This window comes from Panthera tigris, chromosome C2 (genome assembly GCF_018350195.1).
Source record: "Panthera tigris isolate Pti1 chromosome C2, P.tigris_Pti1_mat1.1, whole genome shotgun sequence".
NCBI lineage: Eukaryota > Metazoa > Chordata > Mammalia > Carnivora > Felidae > Panthera > Panthera tigris.
In genome coordinates, this window is record NC_056668.1 from 1,928,907 (window position 1) to 1,951,292 (window position 22,386).

General features: G+C 47.1%; 1 protein-coding gene across 3 annotated transcripts; it reads right to left on the reverse strand.

Annotated features, from left to right (window-relative positions):
* Window positions 1-8,346: 8,346 nt before the first annotated feature.
* Window positions 8,347-9,699, reverse strand: LOC122242003 (keratin-associated protein 10-8-like). Of its 3 annotated transcripts, XM_042998850.1 has the most exons (4): window positions 9,506-9,699; window positions 9,172-9,424; window positions 8,682-8,733; window positions 8,347-8,555 (listed from the first exon to the last, which is right to left on the reverse strand). In XM_042998850.1, exons 1-4 carry the CDS (start codon window positions 9,697-9,699, stop codon window positions 8,347-8,349), a joined length of 708 nt encoding a protein of 235 aa, XP_042854784.1. The 3 variants fall into 3 exon arrangements, with proteins under 3 accessions (XP_042854784.1, XP_042854783.1, XP_042854782.1); XM_042998849.1 differs by having other exon boundaries at window positions 8,347-8,733; window positions 9,202-9,424; XM_042998848.1 differs by having other exon boundaries at window positions 8,347-9,007; window positions 9,068-9,424.
* Window positions 9,700-22,386: the final 12,687 nt, after the last annotated feature.

The window sequence follows — 22,386 nt, forward strand, 5'->3', positions numbered from 1 at the left end:
ATGGTGTGAGGTAGGGTTCAACTTTATTCTTTTGCATGTGGATGTCCAGTTGTCCCAGCACCATTTGAAGAGACTATTCTTTCCCCACTAAATGATACTGATACCTTTGTTCAAAATAAATTGACCATAGAAATCCATTTATTTCTAGACTTTCAATTTTATTCCATTAACCTATATATATGTAAATCATTATGCCAGTACCACTGTTTTGATTACCGTAGCTTTGTAGTAAGTTTTATTTCTCCTTTCTAATTTGGATATATTTTATCTTGTTTTCTTACTGAACTGTTCTGGCTAGAACTTCCAGTACAGTATTGAATAGAAGTGGTGAAAGTGGGCCTCCTTGCCTGTTCCTGGCTTAGGGGACGGCTTTCAGTCTTTTGCCATGGTGGCTGATGTTTGCTGTGGGTTTTTCATCTGCCCTCTTATTATTTTGAGGAAGTTATTTTCTCACAGTCTGTTGAGGGTTTTATTATGAGAGGGTGTTGCCTCTTGTCAAATGCTTTTTCTGTATCAGTTGAGATGATCGACTAATGTCGTTTTGCTAATGTCGTGCATTACTCTGGTTTTCATGCGTTGCATCACTCTTGCGTTCCTGGGATAAACCCACTTGGTTATGGTGTACGATTCTCTTAAAATGCTGCCAGATTTTGTTTGATTGTATTTTGTGGAAGTTTTTAAAATCTTTATCTGTAAAGATTATTGATCTGTAGGTTTATTTTGTTGTCTTTGTCTGGCTTTGATATCAGGACCTCACAGAATGATTTAGAAAGTGTTCCCTCATTTTCTGTTTTTTTGGAGGAATTTGAGAAAGTTTAGTGTTAATTGTTTTATAACTGTTTAGCACAACTCATCACGAAATCATCTGGTCCTGGGCTTTACTTTTAGGGGAGGGTTTTCAATGACAGTGTTATCTTGTTACTTGTTTTATGTCTGTTCCAGTTTGCCTATTTCTTCTTAAGTCAGTTCACTCACTTGAGATTCAAAGATACAAATACATTGAAAAGAAAGGATGGAAAAAGATATTTCATGCAAATAGTAACCAAAAGAGAGCTGGATGGCTATAATAAAATCAGACAAAATATACTTTCAGTCAAATATTGTTGTAAGAGACAAAAGGACATCAAATATTGATAGGGGCACCTGGGTGGCTCAGCCGGTTAAGCATCCAACTTCAGCTCTGGTCGTGATCTCACAGTTCATGGGTTCAAGCCCCACATTGGGCTCTGTGCTGGCAGCTTGGAGCCTGGATCCTGCTTCAGATTTTGTGTCTCCCTCTCTCTCTGCCCCTCCCCAGCTTATACTCTGTCTCTGTTTCTCAAAAATAAATAAAGCATTAAAAAATATTGATAGAAGTGTCAATATATCAAGAAGATATGACAATTATAAACACATATTCACCCGGTAGCAGGCCCCTAAAATATACGAAGCAAAAATTACAGAATTGAAGAAATAGTTTCAGTTCTACAACAATAGTTGGAGACTTCAATAAGTCATATCCACTAATTAAAAAAATGACATAATAGAACAACTAGATCAAAGATCAATAATGAAACGAAGGCTATAAACCAACTAAATCCATGACATATACAAGACATTTAACTCAACAACAGCAGAATGCATGTTCTTCTCAAGTGCCCATGGAACATTTTCCAGATTAGACCATATGTTAGGACACAGAACAAATCTTAGTAAATTTTAAAAGACTGAAATCATACAAAGCATCTTCTCTGACCACAGTGAAAAGAAACCAATAACAGAAGAAAGATAGGAAAATTCACAAATATATGGAAATTAAACAACACACAGGGAAACAATTAATGGGTCAAAGAAGAAATCACAGGAGAAGTTAGAACATACCTTGGGATGAAAACACAATGAACTGGTACTTACAGGATGCAGCAAAAACAGTGCTCAGAGGCGGATTCATAGCCATCAACACTTAATTTAAAAAGAAGAAACATTTAAATCCATAACCTGACTTTACATCTTAAGGAACTAGAAAAAGAAGAGCAGACTAAACCCAAAGCTGGCAGGGGAAGGAAACAAAGCACAGATTAATGACATAGAGGGGTAGGAAAACCACAGAAAGAATCCATGAACCCAAAAGTTGGTTCTTTGAAAAGAGCAACAGAGTGAACAAACCTTTAGTTAGACTAAGAAAAAAAGAGAGAAGACTCAGATTAAAGAAAAATGGGGACATCACTGCTGACCTTACAAAAAGAAGAGTACGGTGAACCACTGGACACCAAGGAATTAGATGCAACACACAAACCCTTATAAACACACTCACTACCCAGTCCAACACCCTTGCTAGAGTTCTTCATCCCTAACTATGTCTCCAAGTTTAGTGCCCTTTTATTTCAGCCCAAATGGTCATTTCTTGTGGGGCAGATATATCCACTAATAATGAGCTCTTTTAACTTTCATTTACCTGGAAGTGTCTTAATCTGTCCTTCATTTGGAAAGTGTATGTCTAACATGGACTTCTTGGTTGGTGGTCTTTTCGGGACTTTAAACACATCATCCCACTGCCGCCTCGCCTCGCATTTCTGATGAGGAATTGGCTATTATTATTCCCACTTGCTGCTTTTAAGATTCTCTTTGCCTTTGCCTTTGGATAGTTTGGTGATAATGCATCTTGGTGTGGATGTCTCTGAATTTATTCTACTTGGAGTCCTTTGAGCTTCCTGTATGTGTAGCTTCCTATGTTTCTTTAAATTTGGGAAGGTTTTGGCCATTATTTCTTCAGAATTTTTCCTGCTCCTTTCTCTCTCTTCTTTCTTTTGGAGATTCCTGTCAAGTGTATGTTGGTCTACTTGAAGGTGTCCCCGCAGATCTTGTAGTCTCTGTTCATTTATCTTTATTCCTTTTCCCCATCTACTCCTCATACAGGAGTATTTCAACTGGACTGTCTTCATATTTACTAATCCTTTCTTCTCCTGATCACATGTGTAACTGAGCCCTGCTGGTGAAGCTATTGGTTCAGTTATTGTGACTCATTCAATGACCCTAGAATTTCTTTTTGGTTCCCGTTTATACTTCTGTCTCTTTATTGACATTCTCAGTTTGATTAACATTATTCTCTTGGTTTCTCTTAGTTCTTTGTCCACGGTTTTCTTGAACTCCTAGAGTATATTAATAGTTTATTTAAAGGCTTTGTCGAAAAAGTTCAATCCCTGGGGTTTTTCAGGGACATTTTCTGCTAATTGCTTTTTTCCCCTGTGAATGATCCATCCTTTCTTCCTTCTTTGCACACTTCATAGTTTTTGTTGAAAACCAGAGATTTCCAATATTATAATGTAATCATTCCAGGTATCAGATTCTCTCCTTCCCTATAGTTTGTTGTTGCTGATTGTTGTGACCTGTCATTGTGTTTTGTTTAGTGAACCTTCTAAACTATTTTGTAACAACTATACTCTTTGTCAGGTGTGGTCACTGTTCCATTAGCTTAGTGGTCAGATAGTGGTTTGGCAGAGAGTTCCTTGAACACCTGGACCCAAACAGTATTTGTGTCCAGTCTTTGTGGCTGGGCTCTGCTTGTGTGTTGGGCCATGCCCACAACCCTGGGCTGGGCGTTTACAGCTCTTCACCTCCACTTCCTGCGTTTCAGAGCGGGATGTGCAGCCAGCAGTGAGTGCGTGGGGCCTTCTCAGGTCCTTTCTGAGCATGGGCCCCTCGTGGGCATGTGGGGGGTCTTCTGGACTCGCGGCCATCTGTAGAAGCATTGAAAGCCCTGTTCCCCCAAGAATTTCATTCCCCAGGCTTTCTGTCCTCGGTGTTTTGCCACAACTGATACCCTTTCCCCGGGCGGCAAGGGGTTAAGTTGACAGACACTCTGTGTAGCTCCTTCTCTGCCTTGAAAGAGTTCCGAGTTAGGAGAAAGAAAGCCAAGCCTTTTGTGTGGGCGCCTCCAGAGGCCACTGCACAGACAACCACCCTCCTGGTAGAACAGGGGAACGGGCCCGCTCTCTCCCTCCAGCACCAGGCCCCTCACCGGGACCAAGTCCACCAGGCTGCAGTCGCTTTTGTCTTGATGAAGCATTCCCTTCGTTGTTGTAAACCTTCGGCCATTTCCCACGACTCAGATGAAATTGACTCCCACAGCTTTGCCAGTTTCTTCAGTGTCTGGGGCTGGGGAGCGGGCCCTTAGAGTTCCCTATTCCCGGTCTTTTCTGACATCACTCTCAGTAGGCACACTTTTCAAAAGTCCTTTTGAGGGCACTTGTTGACATCTCTCAGGATTTAAAATTGGCAAACGCTCTGACCTGGAAGTCACTTTGGAACTTAGGTGTGGTGAAAACGCACGCCAGTGCACACAGGCAAGTGGTGAGGACCTCACAGTGCGCTGTTTGTGATAATCAAAAGGAGAGAGACTTTAGATGCCCGTTCTCTTGTTTCTGCAAAAATAACAGACTCTTTTGAGAGAGAGAGAGAGAGAGCAGGAGAGAGGGGCAGAGGCAGAGAGAGAATCCCAAGCAGTCTCCACGCTCAGTGTGGAGCCTGACGTGGGGCTTGATCCCACAGCCCTGAGATCATGACCTGAGTGGAAATCCAGAGTCGGATGCCCAACCAACTGAGCCCCCGAGGCGCCCTGTTTCTGCATAAATAAAATGGCATATCCACACTTTGGGAGGCTATATGTCTAGGCAAAAAGGAATAGTGAGAAGGTATTATTCTCTATCAAGTTAGCAAAGATAGAAAAACGTGGGCTCCCCCCTCCCCTGTGGGACAGCCCGTACCTGTGCCCACCCCCTGTGGGACGGAGCTGCTTGTACCCACGGCGGGTGGTGGTGTCTTTGTTCCCAGCCCAGGTGGTGCCCACAGATTTCCCCAAGAGCAAATCTTCATACCTGTGATGGTGGCCGGACAGCAGAGCGATGGCCCGAGGTAGACACGGCTGCCGAGTGTCACGTGCAAGAGCCCCCGGCCCCCCAGAGGTGGCGATCTGAGCCCCAGAGAAGAGTGGCAGAGGCCCTTGGGCGCTGGCTGGTGGCCACATGCCTCCCCTGAGCCCCCATTCCCAGATGAGCTGTGGGTCTCTTCGTCAGCAGAACAGCCACGGGAAGCAGAGGGAGAGGGTGTCAGACATGTGAGGGTTCGCTGGGGGTTATTCTTCAGACGGGGAGTTGCATGGCCTGCCTGACCCCGGGGTTGTGTGGGGCTGAGGGGGTCAGCTCCTCGCCTGTCAGGCCCCGAGTGCCCAGGAGGGTCCACGGTGTCTGCCTTTCAGGGCATCCTGGGGACACTTTGGGGGCATTTTCTGGGGGGGCTGCAGGTGTGGCTGGCTCAGGCCTGGAAGGAGTTCACGATGATGGATTCACTGGCTGTGAAAGGGAAAGGCTGGCGTGGCTTCTTCCTGAGTCGAGAGTGGCCTTGGGGGCTCAGCAGTAAGCAGGGTCCTACAAGTGACGGCTTAAGTGACACGGGCAGGACCCCGAGGGGAAGCTCATGGGCGCGTGGCCGGCTAGGTTGCAGGAGATCCCACGACCCCGGGGAGAGGGCGGTGAGCAGGGACACTGCCCAAGGTCTTGGGGAGAGCTGGCTGGCAGCCTGTGGAGCCGCTGGTGTGGCACGTGGGGGCTGGGGGCTGGAGGGAGGTCAGCGTGGAGGTCGGGGCTGGTCTGGAGGCCACTTCCTTGGGCGGCCTTTAAATGGCGTCATGGCAGCCAGCCACACGGGTGCCTCTCTGCTGTGTTTTCCCAACTTTGTCCCAGGAGCATCTCTCTGTGGGACTCTCCTCTGGCTGTTATGAACATGTCTGCTTGGAGACCGGTTCTCCAAGTAGGAGAGCTCTTCTGGCTTTGGATAGAAGCTGCAGGCTTCTAGAGCGTTCTGTGCCCACTACGCGGAGAGCCTCCAGTTTAGCCACGGCTCAGGGGGTGGGTCAGAAACTGCCCTCAGCACTACCTTCGGGCCTGGCCCCAGTTCCAGGGGACCCTGCTCAGCTCCCCTCCAGCTGTCTCAACCCCCTGCCTCTGGGGTGAGGGGTCCCGGGACCAGTAGCAGTGTCTGGCCAGAGCCAGTGACCCCCTTCTAGACCACGCTCACTTCAGTGCCAACCCCCCAGATGCCCACCCAGGTGTCCCCAGGCCTGCCAAGGGCACACATGGGTCCTTCCATGGTGTGCCCGGGGTGCAGTCCCCAAGGCCCCAGGGGCCCGAGGGCTGGTGGACGGGGCTTGTGAGGAGCAGTGTGGGGCTGGGAAGAGGAGGGCAAGGCTGCGTTTGCACCCTCACCCAGGGCCCTGACCCTGAGTGTGGGAGCAGTCTGGTCTGTTTCGGGCTGTTGGGCATATGCTTCTCAGTCCCCCTCTGCCAGCGGGGCCCCCGACACCCTGTTTAGCCTGTAGCCTTCTGGTACCTTCCCAGCCACCATGACCACTCTTTGTCTCAGGACTGTCCCAGCTGCAGCACAAAGCACATGACAGAGGCCAGCTGGTGGTCGGTGGGGACAGCCACCCCTGCTCAGGTGTGTGCCAGGCTTGGATCCGCCGTGGCAGCCAGGAACTGCCCCGTGGGCAAAGACTGGCAGGTGCCCTCGGGTGATCGGAGAGCGGGCCCTATGACAGCTGGTGGCAGGGTGGCCCTTTGGGCGTGCACCATCCACACCACTTGGGCCACGTCACTCAGACCCAGAATCCCGTGTCTCCTGTGACGTGTAAACGTGCAGACAAACATCATCCTGGGGCCAAGAGACGCTTCTGTCCCAGAAAAGGAGTTCTGCCGCAGGGCAAAGTTCACGTCTACGAAGTTCTCCCACAAAGGCAGCAGCCGGAGCACCGCCTGGACGGGGCTGGCCGTCCCGTGTGTGGCCTCAGCTTCCTCGTCGTGAGGGGCGTGAAGGGGTCTGAGAGCAGGGACCACAGTGAGATTAGCTCCCGAGGCCTCCTGGTGCCTACAGCTGTGAGGCCCGGAGAAGGGCTGGGCCAGGCCACTGCTTCTTGGGAATACATCCACGGAATGGCAGGTGGGCTCAGAGCGTTCAAGACCGTGCGCCTTGCGGGAGCGACAGGAGAGCCCAGAGGGCCCGGGCAGGAGATGCATACCAGACGGGATCAGCAAACTGGGGCATGGGAGTTTATTAGCACAGCTGCAAGGGGTCTACACGGCTGGATGGACGGAGGCAAGGGGCCTGAGCCAGAAGCACACGGTCGGTGTGGACACATACTGGAAGGGTCTTCACCAGCTGGGCTGGCACGGCTCCAGAGACTGGAGAGAAGCCCGCAGAATCGCAGGTCACGTGTGCAAACCACTCAGGACAAGTGTTCCTAGGGTGGGGGCAGGGGCCGGGGCGGGACAGTCCCGGCCACCGTGGTGGTGACCTCTCTACATATCCCCGCCCTTGTCAGCAGGTGCTCTCACGTGCGGCCAATGTCACCCAGAGGTCAGAGCGGACTGTCACCTACAGCACTCGGTACATCGTGGCCTGACGGGGTCCTCAGTTCACAGGGAGGGCCCTGCACCATGACTCCGTGTCCCTCATAGCCCCCCAGGCGGAGCCCAGCCTACCAGATGGTGGCCCCAGAGTCTGGCCCGGGACCGCCTGGGGGTCCTGCCACCCACCCTCATACTTTGTTTCAAACCTAGTCGATTTCCATGAGAGGCTGGAGCACCGCCTGCCCCGCTCCGTCACCTTTCTGCTAAATGGGTAGAGCCCGCGGGAGGACCACAGGGCGACCCCAGGCCCGTAGAGGCTGTGAGCCTGGAGCCCCCAGGCCTGCTTGTCTGGGCCCGGTTTGCCCGGATGGGGCAGTGGGTGGAAACGGGCCAGGCCACGACCCGTGGGCAGGTGACCAGCCTGGGAAGCCCTGGGCACCGGGCCCACCGGCACGGAGCTTCCTGGGCCAGGGCGTGAGTCCCACCCGTGGCCCTGCCCACAGGAGTTAGGCCCGCCTCTGGGACTGCTCAGTCCCTCGTTCCTAGAAATGTTTGTGGCTGGAAGAGACCGTGCCTGGGCCAAACCCCGGGGTCCCCGCACCCCCATGAGGGTCACATGAAAGGAAGCAGATCAGCTGGCAAAGTGAGTTTATTGGGGTACCCAAGGAGGTACTGACAGGTTAGGAGTCGAGGTCAAGTGACCTGAGCAGAGAAAGGGGGAGGGAAGGACAGGTGACCCAGAACAGGTGCAGGTGCCCCCTGGGAGCAGAAGCTCCAGGAAGCCACGGGGTCAGCGTTCCTGGGAGGCAGGAGGTCAAGGTCAGGTCAGGAGAGTGGACACATGGAGGACCCCGTCCTGGGTGGGGGCAGCCACCTAACACAGGTCAGGACTGACTGAGGGGTGGCCGGGAGGACCACAGTCACCAGGTGGGACCTGAGCCCAGCTGGCCCTGGGGGGACGTGCCCATCAGCAGCAGGACTGGCCTGAGGCCAGGCCACAGCAGGCAGGGCGGGTGCACGCGGGGCGGCAGAGCAGGGACACGCAGGAGGCCGGGTGGCAGCAGCTGGGCCGGCAGAGGGAGGCAGGGGTGCAGCAGGAGGAGGCAGGGGCACAGCAGGCGGGCCTGCACAGGGGGCGGCAGAGCAGGGACACGCAGGAGGAGGGTCTGCAGCAGGGGCTGGGCTGGCAGCAGGAGGGGGCTGAGCAGGGGGAGTCCTCGCAGCAGACAGAGGTGCAGCAGACAGGCTTGCAGCAGACAGGGGTGCAGCAGACGGGCTTGCAGCAGTCTCCCTGGCAGGGGGAGGAGGTGCAGCACGCGGGCTGGCAGCATGAAGAGGTTGTGCAGGGGGAGTCCTCGCAGCACACAGGGGTGCAGCAGACAGGCTTGCAGCACACAGGGGTGCAGCAGGCGGGTCTGCACACGGGACGGCAGAGCAGGGACACGCAGGAGGAGGGTCTGCAGCAGGGGCTGGGCTGGCAGCAGGAGGGGCCTGAGCAGGGGGAGTCCTCGCAGCACACAGGGGTGCAGCAGACAGGCTTGCAGCAGACAGGGGTGCAGCACACGGGCTTGCAGCAGACAGGGGTGCAGCAGACGGGCTTGCAGCACACAGGGGTGCAGCAGGCGGGTCTGCACACAGGACGGCAGAGCAGGGACACGCAGGAGGAGGGTCTGCAGCAGGGGCTGGGCTGGCAGCAGGAGGGGGCTGAGCAGGGGGAGTCCTCGCAGCACACAGGGGTGCAGCAGACGGGCTTGCAGCAGACAGGGGTGCAGCAGACGGGCTTGCAGCAGACAGGGGTGCAGCAGACGGGCTTGCAGCAGACAGGGGTGCAGCAGACGGGCTTGCAGCAGACAGGGGTGCAGCAGACGGGCTTGCAGTGCACGGGGGTGCAGCAGTCTTCCCGGCAGGGGGAGGAGGTGCAGCAGGCGGGCTGACAGCATGAAGAGGTTGTGTAGGGGGAGTCCTCACAGCAGACAGGGGTGCAGCACACGGGTTTGCAGCACACAGGGGTGCAGCAGACGGGCTTGCAGCACACAGGGGTGCAGCTGTCTCCCTGGCAGGGGGAGGAGAGGCCGCAGGCCGGCCGGCAGCAGAAGCCGGTGCGGGCCGACTGGCAGGGGCCGCACAGGAGGGTCAGGCAGGGGGCCGGGGCGCAGCACGGGGGCTCGCAGCAGCTCTCCTGGCAACTGTCCACCTGCCAGGAGGATCCAGCGCAAGCACTGGGTGAGCAGACGCGGCTGCCACGGCTCAGGTCGCTGGAGCAGACGGACAGGGTGGCCGCGGCAATAACACAAGTCCTAGAGCAGCAGGGGTCAGCCATGCTGGAGTTTTGTGCTGGGAGCGGAGCTGGACGGGGGCGTGTGTGGCAGGTGCGAGGGCGAGGTGCTCCGGGCCAAGGGCTTTTATATCCCTCCCTGGGGTGCCGTGCGTCGCCGGAGTCTCGACCGGACTTCCTTTTCCTTGTTATTGCCGGCGTGTCCGCCGACGATGCTGATTGGTTTACCTCCTGCGAGGTGTTTGCGGCACCGTCTCCAAGACCCTGCGTGTGTCTGGTGGTGGCTCGTGTCCAGAAAGCAAAGCCTGGGATGCAGAGTTTCCGTTGGCTGAAAGGCCGGTGGTTGGGTGTGTCCACTCCAGTTCTGCTTGTGTGTCTTTGGTGTGAATTCCGGTCTCTGCAGGTGCTCCGCACGTGGCCCAGACCCTCCTCGCTGAACGAGGCTGTGTTGGCCGGAGGGGTGTCCCCTTGCCGGCTCCACCTGCAGACTCTGGCAGGTGCGCCCAGCCCTGCCGAGTGCGTGTGACCCCCGAGGTCCGTTCCAGACCCTGTTCTTAATTCCCTGCTTATCTCAGTTACCAAACGATGTGCGTTATTCTGTTCTCTCCCGAGTTTGCAGTTTCATTATTTTCTTTTAACTTTTGACTTTTTTCCAGTTTTTATGTTTATCACCTGGTGCTCATCACAGGTGCCCTCCTTGATCCCCATCACCTGTTCCCCCCATCCCCCCACCCACCTCCCCTCAGTTCTCTGTAGTTAAGGGTCTGTTTCTTGGTTTGCCTCTCTCTCTCTTTTTTCCCCTTTACTCATTTGTTTCAGTTTTTAAATTCTGCATGTGAGTAAAACCGTATGGTATTTGTCTTTGACTAATTTTACTTAGCATAATACTCTCTAGTTCCATCCAGGTCTTTATAAGATTTCAGTTTTTTCAAAGGCTGAGTAATATTCCGTTATATGCATATATCTATCTGTCTATCTCTGTATCTACACACACACACACACACACACACACACACACACGCCCCTTCTTGATCCATTCATCAGTCGATGGAAGTTTGGGCTCTTTCCAAAATTTGCTGTTGTAAGTAATGCTGCTATAAACATTGGGGTGCACATATCCCTTTGAATTAGTATTTTTATGTCCTTTGGGTAAGTATCTAACAATGCAACAGCTGGATCGTAGGGTAGTTCTATTTTTAACTTTTTGAGGAACCTCCACACTGTTTTTCAGAGTGGCTGTACCAGCTTGCATTGCCACCAACAATGCAAAAGAGATCCTCTTTCTCCGCATCCTCACCAACATCTGTTGTTGCCTGAGTTGTTCGTGTGAGCCATTCTGACAGGTATAAGGTGGTGTCTCATTGTGGTTTTGATTTGCATTTCCCTGATGATGAGTGATGTGAGCATTTTTTCCTGTGTCGGTTGGCCATCTGGATGTCTTCTTTGGAGAAGTGTCTATTCATGTTTTTTGCCCATTTCTTCACTGGATTATTTGTTTTTTGGGTGTTGAGTTTGAGAAGTTCTTTATAGATTTTGGATACTAACCCTTTATCAGATATATGATTTGCAAATACCTTCTCCTATTCTGTAGGTTGCCTTTTAGTTTTGTTGGTTGTTTCCTTCTCTCTGCAGAAGCTTTTTATTTTCATGTAGTCCCAGGAGTTAGTTTATTTTTGCTTTTGTTTCCCCTGCCTTGGGGAATAAATATAGAAAAATGTTGTTATGGTGGATGTAAGAGCAATCACTGCCTGTGTTCTCTTCCAGGATTTTTATGGTTTCAGGTCTCATATTTAGGTCTTTATTTTGAGTTAATTTTTGTGCATGGTGTAAGAAAGTGGTCCGGTTTCGTTCTTTTGCACATTGTCGTCCGATTTTCCCAACACCATTTGTTGAAGAGACTGTCTTTTTCCCTTTGGATATCCTCCCTTGTTTTGTCGAAGATTAATTAACCATATAACTCTAGGTTTATTTCTGGAATTTTCTATTCTGTCCTATTGATCTATTTGTCTATTTTTGTGCCAGTACCATACTCTCTTGATGACTACGGCTTTGTAATATAACTTGAACTCTAGAATTATTATGCCTCCAGCTTCGCTTTGCTTTTTCAAGGTTGCTTTGGCTATTCAGGATCTTTTGGGGTTCCATACAAATTTTAGGACTGTTTGTTCTAGTTCTGGGGAAAATGCTGTTGGATTCTGATAAGGATTTCATTACATGTGTAGATTGTTTTGGGTAGTATAGACACTTTAACAATATTTGGTTTTTCAACCCATGAGCATGGAATCTCTTTCCATTTCTTTGTGTCCTCTTCAGTTCCTTTCATCAGTGTTCTGTAGTTTTCAGAGTACAGGTCTTTACCCCTTTGGTTAGGTTTATTCTTAGGTATCTTATTATTTTTGGTTCAATTGTAAATGGGATTTTTTTCTTAATTTCTCTGTTGACTTCTTCATTATCGGTGTGTAGAAATGCGACAGATTTCTGTACATTGATGTTGTATCCTGTGACTTTACTGAATTTATTTATCAGCTCTAGCAGTTTTTTTGGTAGAGTGTTTCGGGTTTCTTATCTATCGTATCATGTCATCTGCAAACGGTGAAAGTTTGACTTTCTTCTTACTCACCTGGATGCCTTTGTTGTTGCTGTCTGTTGCTAAGACTTCTAGTACTATGTTGAATACAGTGGTGGGAGTGGACATCCCTGTCTTGTTTCAGACCTTAGGGGAAAGGCTGTCAGGATGATGTTAGCTGTGAGGTTTTTATATATTGCCTTTGTTTTACTGAGGTATGTTTCCTCTAAATCTACTTTGTTGAGGTTTTTTATCATGAATGGATGTTGTACTTTGTCAAATGTTTTTTCTGCATCTATTGAAATGATCATATGGTTCTTATCCTTCTTTTATTAATGTGGTATATCACATCAATTGCTTTGCAAATATTGAACCATTCTTTATATTGAATAAATCCCAATTTATGGGATTATGGTGAATAAGTCTCTTTAAAGTATTGTTGGATTCAGTTTGCTAATATTTTGTTGAGGATTTTGCATCTGTGTTAATCAGGGACATTGGCCTGTAGTTGTGTGTGTGTGTGTGTGTGTGTGTGTGTGTGTGATTTCTTTATGTGGTTTTGGTATCAGGGTAATGCTGGCCTCATAGAATGAATTTGGAAGTTTTTCTTCCTTTACTAGTTTTTGGAATAGTTTGAGAAGAATAGGTATTAACTCTCCTTTAAATGTTTGATAGAATTCCCCTGTGAAGCCATCTGGCCCTGGACATTTTTTTGTTGTTGGGATTTTCTTGATTATGGATTCAAATTCTTTGCTGGTAATTGGTCTGTTCAAATTTTCTATTTCTTGCTGTTTCAGTTTTGGTAGGTTATATATTTCTAGGAATTTATCCTTCTCGGTTGTTAATTTGTTAGTGTATAGTTTTTTATAATGTTCTCTTATGATTATTTGTATATCTGTGGGGTTTATTGTTATTTCTTTTCTCTCATTTGTAATTTTATTTTTGGGTGTCCTTTCTCTTTTTGTCTTGATTATTCTGGCTAGAGGTTTATAAATTTTATTGAATTTTTTTTTCAAATAACTAGCTCTTGGTTTCATTGATCTGTTTTACTGTTTGTTTTGTTGTTGTTTGTTTGTTTTAGTTTCTATATCATTAATTTCTGCTCTGATCTTTATTATTTCCCATCTTCTTTTCGTTTTAGGCTTTATTTGCTGTTCCGTTTTTAGATCCTTGAGGTGTAAGGTTAGATTGTATATTTGAGTCTTTTCTTGCTTCTTGAGGTAGAGCTGTATTGCTATAGACGTCTTTCTTAGAACTGCCTTTGCTGCATCCCAAAGGTTTTGGACCCACTTGTTTTCATTTTCACTTGTTTCTATGTATTTTTTAAAAATTTCTTTAATGTTCTGGTTGACCCATTCATTCTTTAGTAGGATGTTCCCTAACCTCCATGTATTCGTGTTCTTTCCAGAGTTTTTCTTGTGGTTGACTTCAAGTTTCATAGTGTTGTGGTCAGAAAAGGTGCATGGTATGACTCCAGTCTCTTTAGATTTGTTGAGGCTTGATTTTGACCTGATATATGATTTATTCTGTAGAATGTTCCATGTGCCCTTGAAAAGAATGTTTATTCTGCTGCTTTAGAATGGAATGTTCTGAATATAGCTGTTAAGTCCAGTGTGTCATTCAAAGCCACTGTTCCTTGTTGATTTTCTGCTTAGATGATCTGTCCATTGTTGTAAGTGGGGTGTTAAAGCCCTTTACTATTGTATTTTTATAAATTAGTTTCTTTGTGTTTGTTATTAACAAATTAGTTTCTTTGTGTTTATATATTTGGGTGCTTCTCAGTTGGGTGTGTAAGTGTTTACAGTTGTTATATCTTCTTGTTGGATTGTCCCCTTTATTATTATATTGTGTCCTTCTTTGCCTCCTGCTACAATCTTTGTTTTTAAATCTAGTTTGTCCTATATAAGTGTGGCTACGCCAGCTTTCTTTTGACCTCCATTTATACGATAAATGTTTCTCCATCTCCTCACTTTCAATTAGCAGGTGTCTTTAGGTCTAAAATGAGCCTCCTGTAGGCAGAATATAGATGGGTCTTGTTTTTTTTTTTTTAATCTATTCTGTCACCCTCTGTATTTTGATTGAAGAGTTTAGTCCATTTACATTCAAAGTAATTAATTGATAGATATGTATTTATTGCCATTTTATTGTTTTGTGGTTGTCTCTGAAGATTTTCTCTGATCCCTTTTTGTCTTTCTTTCATGGTTGAGACTTGCTGGTTTTCTTTAGTGATGTATTTGGAATTCTCTTTATTCTTTGCATATTTATTAGTAGGTTTTGACATATGGTTACCATTAGGTTTGTATATAACCTCTTCTGCATATAGCAGTTCATCTTAAGTTGATGTTCATTTAATTTTGAACCCATTCTCCTCCTCCTCCTTCTTCTTCTTCTTCTTCTTCTTCTTCTTCTTCTTCTTCTTCAATTTTTGAGAGAGAGAGAGAGAGAGAGAGAGAGAGAGAGAGAGTCTGTGAGTGAGGAAAGGGCAGAGAGGGAAGGAGAGAAAGAATCCCAGGCAGACTCCATGCTGTCAGCGCAGAGCCCAGTGTAGGGCTCAATCTCATGAACCATGAGATCATGATCTGAGCCAAAATCAAGAGTCAGATGCTTAACTGACTAAGCCACCCAGACACCCCATGAACCCATTCTTTACTCCTCCCCATATTTTAGGTATATGTTGTTATATTTTACATCCTTTTATTTCGTGAGTTCCTGGACTGACTTTTTACAGAAATATTCATTTTTTACAGAAACATTCATTTCTTACCTTCATACTGCCACTTTTGGTCATTCTTTCCACTCAAATAATCCTCATTAGTATTTATTGCAGGGCTGGTTTAGTGGTCGTGAACTCCTTTCATTTTTGTTTGTCTGGGAAACTCTTTATATCTCCTTCTATTCTGAATATTAGCCTTGCTGGATAGAGTATTCTTGGCTGAAATTCTCCCTTTCAGCACTTTGAATATACCATGCACCTCCCTTCTGGCCTGGAAAGTTTCTGCTGGAAAATCTCCTGCTCGCCTTAGATGTTTTCCCTTTTAATATAATTCTTCTTTTATCTTGCTGCTTCTCATATTTGTTCTTTATCACTGTATTTTGCAATCTTAAATACAATATGTCTTGGTGTGGACCTGCTTTTGTGTATTTTGTTGGCAGTTCTCTGTGCCTCCTTCATCTAGATATCTGTTTCCTTTCCCAGACTAGAGAAGTTTTCAGTTATTATTTCTCTGCCTTCTTTTCTCTCTCTTCTTCTTCTGGGATCCATATAATATGAATTTTATTACATTTTGTTACATTTCATGGATTCACTGATTTCCCTAAGTCTATTTTCATGTTCCATAATTCTTTTTTTTTCCTCTTTATTCACCTTTGTTGCTTTCCATTACTCTGTCTTCTAGGTCATTGACTCATTCCTCTGCTTCTTCCAACCTGCTGTTCATCCTATCCAGCATGTTTGTCATTTCATTTATTGAAATTTTACCTCTGCTCTTATACTTTATCTCTGTGTTAATGGTCTCACTGATGTCCTCCACTCTTTTCTCAAGTCCAGTGAGTATCCTTACGATCATTGCTTTAAATTTTCCATCAGGCATGTTACTGATATCTATTCCTCTTAAATCTCTTGCCATGACCTTGTCCTGTTCTTTCATTTGGGACAAATTCCTCTGCCTTCTATTTTGCCTAAGTCTGTGTGCCTGATTCTGTGTGTTAGGAGTCACTCTCCTGTTCTTAAAGGTAATGGCCTTATGAGGAAGAGGTCCATTAGGGCCCCTAATGTAGTGTTCCCTGTTCCCCAGAATCTGATGCTTCCAGGAGTGTCTCTGGTGTGTTCTGTGTGTACTCTGCTGTTATGTCCTGGCCACTTTATCTTTCAAGCCAGTCATCTCTAGGCTCTCTTTGCCTGTTGTGGGAAGTGTTTGGTTCCTGGCCTGAATGTGGCACATTTTAACGAGTTGTGCTCTGGCCTGCTTGTGAAATGAGACCTGTTGCCACCACCACCGGAACCAAGGTCTTGCAAAACTCCTGTGTTGGGAAGTGCAGTGTGAGCAGGGGTTTGGGCTGGTCTTCTAGGGGAGGGGAAATGTCATGCTGGGACTGTGGTGAGCATGACTGGGAAGGGTGGTTCTTCTGGAACACGGGGGAATGAGGCTTGGTGTAAGCAAGGTAGATAGCCAGTGTCATCACTGGGCTGGTTCCTGCAGGTGGCCCTGTGCTTTTGATGGAGGTTGTAGGAGGGAGATGGCATTGGCCAGTTCCTTTGTTCACAGAGAAGTCTCTCCGTGAATGCTGCCTCTCTTGGATATGCTTCTAGATGAGCGAATAATATCCCCACTGTGTGCCCCAGGTGCTCTTCAGATTGCTGTTTCCATGCTGTATGTCTGTGAACTGTTTGCCTGTCTCTTCTCCAAGAGCAACCCAGTGTCCTCTGCGCTCTCCCAGAGACAAGCACACTGATCTTTCAAACTCCAGGCTCTAAGCCCCACTGGTTGTAAGAATTCATGAAACTTGGGCCCTTTCACTTTCTAAGCCACTTGCAGTGGGGCTTTGTTTCCCCCGTGTGCTTCCCTGTGTGTTAGTCTGTCTCTCCCCCTTCTCCACGACCACTGTTCCTTTCCCACTGCAATGGCCACGATCTGTTTCTCTTTCAAGCCACATCTCTGCACATCCTACCTTCTTTGATGTGACCTTTTCTCTCCCGTTAGTTGTGGGGTTTGTTCTGCCAGTCTTCAGATCAATTTCTGGGGTATTTAGGATGATTTGATGGTTATCTAGTTGTATTCATGGGACAAGGCCAGCCTAGGGTCCTCCTACTCCCCTACCATCCTCCCCCCTTCTTGAGTCTTCAGTTTTAGATACGATGTGAGTTTCTGTTGTGGAGGAAGGCACTTTCTCATATTTTCCACCAGGCCCATAAAAAGTTCCTTTTCCTAGAAGGCAGCAAAATTTGGTTAAATCAGTGTCAAATCTGTATCATTTTAACCAAGGTGTATTGCTTATAGCCAGGTCTGTGTAGTGGAGACAGACTTAATTTCCTCATTTGTACATGTTTTGCTTTTGCTTGTGTTTTTCTGTTCTTAGAGTTAACAATCGCTTCTTATGTTTATTTGCTTATTTCTTTGTGTACCTATCATTAAATCATCCCCAAATCCTCTGACTAATGTATCCCCAACGTCCACACAAGAAGGTTGAAAATACTGGGTAGTCTGCCAGCTTCATTTATTTTGTGGAAACATCTCTCCAAGAACTCTTTCTATTTGTGGGCTGTTGTCTGCTGTCTATTCCCTCAGCTGCACGTGTGTACAGGTGTCATCCAGGGATCTCCCCTCACCATTGTCTTTGGATTTTCCTCCATATCTCTCCTACCATGAATCTCTTATTTCCTGAATGTGGTGTTCTTTTCTTTCTGGATCTATGCCTTTATTTTGAGGAAGCACACCCTCTGGTAGCTTTCTGAAAATGGTGCATGGGAGATAAATTTTTGAGCATGACATAACTAAAAATTATTTTATTTATTCTCCACTTATTCTTGATTAATAATTTAGCTGGGTATAGTCCTCTGGATTGGAAAGGTTTTCCCTTAGAATATTTTTTTATGTATATTTATTTTTGAGAGAGAGAGAGGCAGAATGAGAGAGGGGAGGGGCAGAGAGAGAGGGAGACACAGAATCCAAAGCAGGCTCCAGGCTCCAAGCTGTCAGCACAGAGCTTGATGTGGGGTTTGAACTCAAGAATTGCGAGATCATGGCCTGAACCGAAGATGGACGCCTAACCAACTGAGCCACCAAGGCGCCCTTCCCTCACAATATTTTCTTGAAGACAGAATGTTTCCAGAATCCCAAGTGTTCCCTTGTGCTGTTTCTCCATTAACCCACCTCCTCCAAGGAGTCGCTATTCCACCTTATCTCTGCATGGATTGGTTTCGCCTCTTCTGCCTACTCCTTGGTTTATGGCTCCTTTTGTTCAACACAGTGTCTGTGATAAGCATCCATGTTGCTGCAGATTCAGTAGTTCGTTCTTTTTTTGCTGTGCCATAAAAGTTGTTACATTAAACCTGCTATGTGTTATTGATTCACTCTCTTTCCCAGTGATGGAGTTTTGGACTGTTTCCAGAATTTGGCTAATATTAATAATGCTGCTATAAAAATTCCCGTGCATTTTGTTTTTGGTGGACATATCTGTCAATATCTCTTTAATGAGATTCCATGAGTGGGATTTCCAGATCAAATGTTAGGCACAGGTGCAGTTGAGCAGATATATTTTTTTGTCCAATGGCTTTCTAAAAACATTTACATTCCCACTGACCAATCTTATGACTTCTAGTCACTCTGAATCTTTTATAAAAGAGGTATTGTCAGTCTTTTAAAATTTTTACCCATTTTGGAAAGGGTGTAGGGATACCACATCATTAGATTAATTTGCATTCCCTGATGAGTAAAGCTGCTCATTAAACATTTGGATGTCTTTTCTTGTGAGGTGCCAGTTCAAGTCTTTCGCTTGTCTTTTTGTTAAAAGTAGGATTATTTGTATTTCTCATTGGCTTATAAAAATTTATTATATATTCCAAATATGAGTTAGTTGTATGTATGCAGTGGTGTCTGATAAATGTTTAATAATTGGCTCTCTATAAAACAAAACAAAACAAAACAAAACAAGCCCTGATTTGTTGCATGTCCCTGCTTCTGTGCTGTAAACACACCACAGCTACCACCATGATGTTCTGAGCACAGACCTGGGAAGAGCTGATACACGTGTGCTTCAGCACTCCATTGGATATGAGCATTACACAGGACTCTTCCTAGAGGGGGTTTCATTTCCTCATCCTCTTGATGGCGTCCTTTTAAAAGAGTCAACTTCAGGGGCACCTGCATGGCTCATGATCTCACAGTTCGTGGGTTCGAGCCCCGCGTCGGGCTCTGTGCCGACAGCTGGGAGCCTGGAGCCTGCTTCCGATTCTGCGTCTCCCTCTCTCTCTGCCCCTCCCCCGCTCATGCTCTGTCTTTCTCTCTCTCAAAAATAAATAAACATTAAAAAAAAATTTTAAATAAAAAAGTCAACTTTATTGAGGTATGATTACATACTGGAATGTGTATCCATCTAAAGTTTCCATTTGTTGAGTTTTGGGAAAATCTACCCCTTCATGCCCACTGCCATGAGCAAGATAGAGAACTTTTCCATCATCCCCCAAATTTCTCATGTGTTCTTAATCCCACCTCCTTTTAACCTTGACCTGGGAAATTACAGATCTCCTTCCCATCTAGGTTAGTTTTGTCTTCTCTACAGTTTCACATAAATTAAATTACATTGCACCAACTCTTTGGGTTTGACTTCCTCCCCTGAGTATATTGAGATGTATAAACATGTACGTGGTTGCCTTCTTTCTGTGCTGAGTAGCATTCCATTGTGTGGATATAACACAATTTGTTTATCCACTCAGCTGTTGATGCACATATGGCTAGTATGAACATTCGTGAGCAATTCTTCATGTGGACTTGTGTTATCTTTGCTCTTGGGTAAACAGCCAGGGGTGGAATGTCTGGGCCACATGGTTGGCATATGATTAAGAGACTGCCAAACCGGTTCCAAAGTGACTGTACCCGTCCACGTTCCCACAGGCACATGCGTACGCTCTGGTTCTTCCACATCCTCCCTGACACTCGGGGTAGTTAGACTTTCTGACGTGCGGCGTAGACTACCCCGAGTTAGTCTGGTTAGTTAGGCGTCCTAATGGATGTGTTGTGGTTCATGGTGTCCTTTGACGAATAGGAGTTCCTAATTTTAACGAAGTCCAACACGGTGATTCTTTCCTTTTATGTTTAGTGTTTTTTTAATGTACTATTTCCAGTCTTTGCCTACCACACATGGTGAGGATATTCTCCTGTGTGTCCTTCTGGACCTCCACTATTTCACCTTCCACACGAAGCCCTAAGATTCCTGCCTCCCCTCCATTAATTTTGTGTGTGGTGTGAGGTAAAAGGCAGTTTGTTTTGCCCATATGGAGAGCCGGTGGACCCGTCTCACCACTACCCCGCTGAACCGCAGTGACATCCTGATTGGGGATCAAGTGGCACTGGGGGTGAGGGTCGTTACTGGGCCCCTGGGAGGCCCCTTGGTCTGTAAGTCTGATCCACATCTGGATCTTGTGCTTTGTGTGACAGATAGTGTCGCCCTGTCCTTTCAAGTTCTCCTAGGATCCCTACCTTTTCAAGTGTCTTAGCTTTCCTGACACTGGTTTCAGGGATGATCTTTTCCTAGACAGTTATCCCCTTTGCCTAAAAAGTTTGATTGTGTTGACTTAAAGATGTATATTTTTCTGTAATTTCACATTTTCTCCATCGCCTGTCGTGTGCCTGTTTTCATATTCGATACCCATTATCTCTCTTTCAGGTTTCCAACGTTTTTATTCTTTTATAGACCTTTTAAAAACACTCCGTTTTCTTGATTAGATCTACTATTGCTTTTCCTGTTTTTAATTCATTAATTTTATTAATTGGTTTCTTTTTTTTCCTTTGGAAGTTTTTTTTTTAACTTTCTGAATTGAAATCTTACTGATTTTAAACTTCGCTTATTTTCTGCTGTATGTCCTTAAGGATTTGATTGCCCCCTGAATCCTACTTCACTCAAACCCCCAGGCTCTGAGATGTAGGACTTGGCTTCCGTTATGTCCTGGGAACTTACAATTGCGTTTCTGTTTCCTTTCCAGTTTGAGAAAAGCAACTTTACATTTTCCCAATGAAACTTCGATTTATTGCTCTAAGTTTATCTTACTGAATCTGGCTCAGGAATTGGTCTATGTAACATGTCTCTACTTTTCTGGCTAGTATTTTGATTATAAAATATTTCAAAAAGCATAGAAAATAATATAATAGACACCCACGTACCTATGAATTAACAGAAATCTTAACCTTTTGCCATACTTACAGAATATTCCAGATGCCATCAACACCCTCACGTGCCCACCCCACTCCCTCCCTTGGGGCAGCCAGCCCCTGTTTGGAGGCTGGCGTTCACACCCTCCCCACGCACCTTTGTACTTTTAGTAGAGTTGTTTACAGTCGTGAAGACAAGATACTCCTCTGTGCTTTTAACCTTCCGATGTGTGCTCTTCTGCGTGGATCGGTTGCAACGTGATTCTTGTTCTCACTCCATGTTACGTTTTTGAGACCCATTCATGTCGATGAGTTTCTCCGGTTCAGTCTTTTAACCGCTACATGCACTTCCTTTGTGTGCAAACGCGCACTCTAGCTGTCCATCCTCCCGCCGAGGAGTGCCCGCTGGTTTTTAACATGGACGCCTTTTGAGCTCCGTGAAATAACCCACGTGGGGGTCAGGTGCAGCCCGTGAGGTCTTGTCCAGGAGAGCCACCCTGGGGTGTGCACGGACTCGGCCTCTCCGGGTTGTTACCACTTTGCCCTGAAACAGGAGGACTGTCGCCGGCAGCACTGAACAGAGAGCCGTGCTTGTTGTCAGACTTGGACATTTCCGCCAATCTGACGGTGGGGGGGGGGGTCCCCAGGATTTGGTGATTTGCGGGGGGACCTCACACGACTCAGCACACACAGCACAAAGGCGCACGGGGGAAAGTCGAGGGACACCAGGCACACGTTTCCAGAGCCCCTCCCAGTGGAGTCATACGAGCTGTGACAACACATGTGATGTGTCGCCCCCCACTCCCACCCCCACCCCGGGACCCATCAGAGATCACGGTTTCTATCAGGGCCCGGTCACATGGGCACCCTCTGCCTGGCTCGTACCCAAATTCCAGACCCCCAGGCAGAGCAGGTATTCAGCACAAGCCATGGTATTTGCACAGTGTATGCCCATTGGGGCCCTCCTATCACCTGGGTGGGAACCCCAAAATCCACATTCCCAGACAACAGCCAAGGGCTCATGCTGTGAGCAGGCCTAAGGGCGGCCGTGCCGGGCCTGCGGTGCTAACTCCCAACTACACAGGGCCCGTGGCATCCAGAGGCACCGCCTGGACCGCCGAAGGCCGGGAACACGCGGGCCTGGGGAAAACCACAGACCACGCTCGTGGGGGATGTCAGGCAGGGGTCTTTGTTGGAAAGCACAGAAATGCATCCTGGTTAAGTTGATAAAGAAAAGAATTTATTGGAGGAACCGATAGCTCGCGGGATGAGGGACGATAAAGAAACCAGCTCGGGAATCAG

Excerpts from the sequence above, each read along its gene's own strand:
- LOC122242003 (XM_042998848.1), bottom strand. The coding sequence starts at position 9,699 with ATGGCTGACCCCTGCTGCTCTAGGACTTGTGTTATTGCCGCGGCCACC. Across the intron at positions 9,425-9,505 it reads GCCCCCTGCCTGACCCTCCT|CTGCACCCCTGTGTGCTGCA; the intron begins GTGCGGCCCCTG and ends CCAGGGAGACAG. Across the intron at positions 9,008-9,067 it reads TCAGCCCCCTCCTGCTGCCA|ACCCGCCTGCTGCACCCCTG; the intron begins GCCCAGCCCCTG and ends TCCTGTGTGCAG.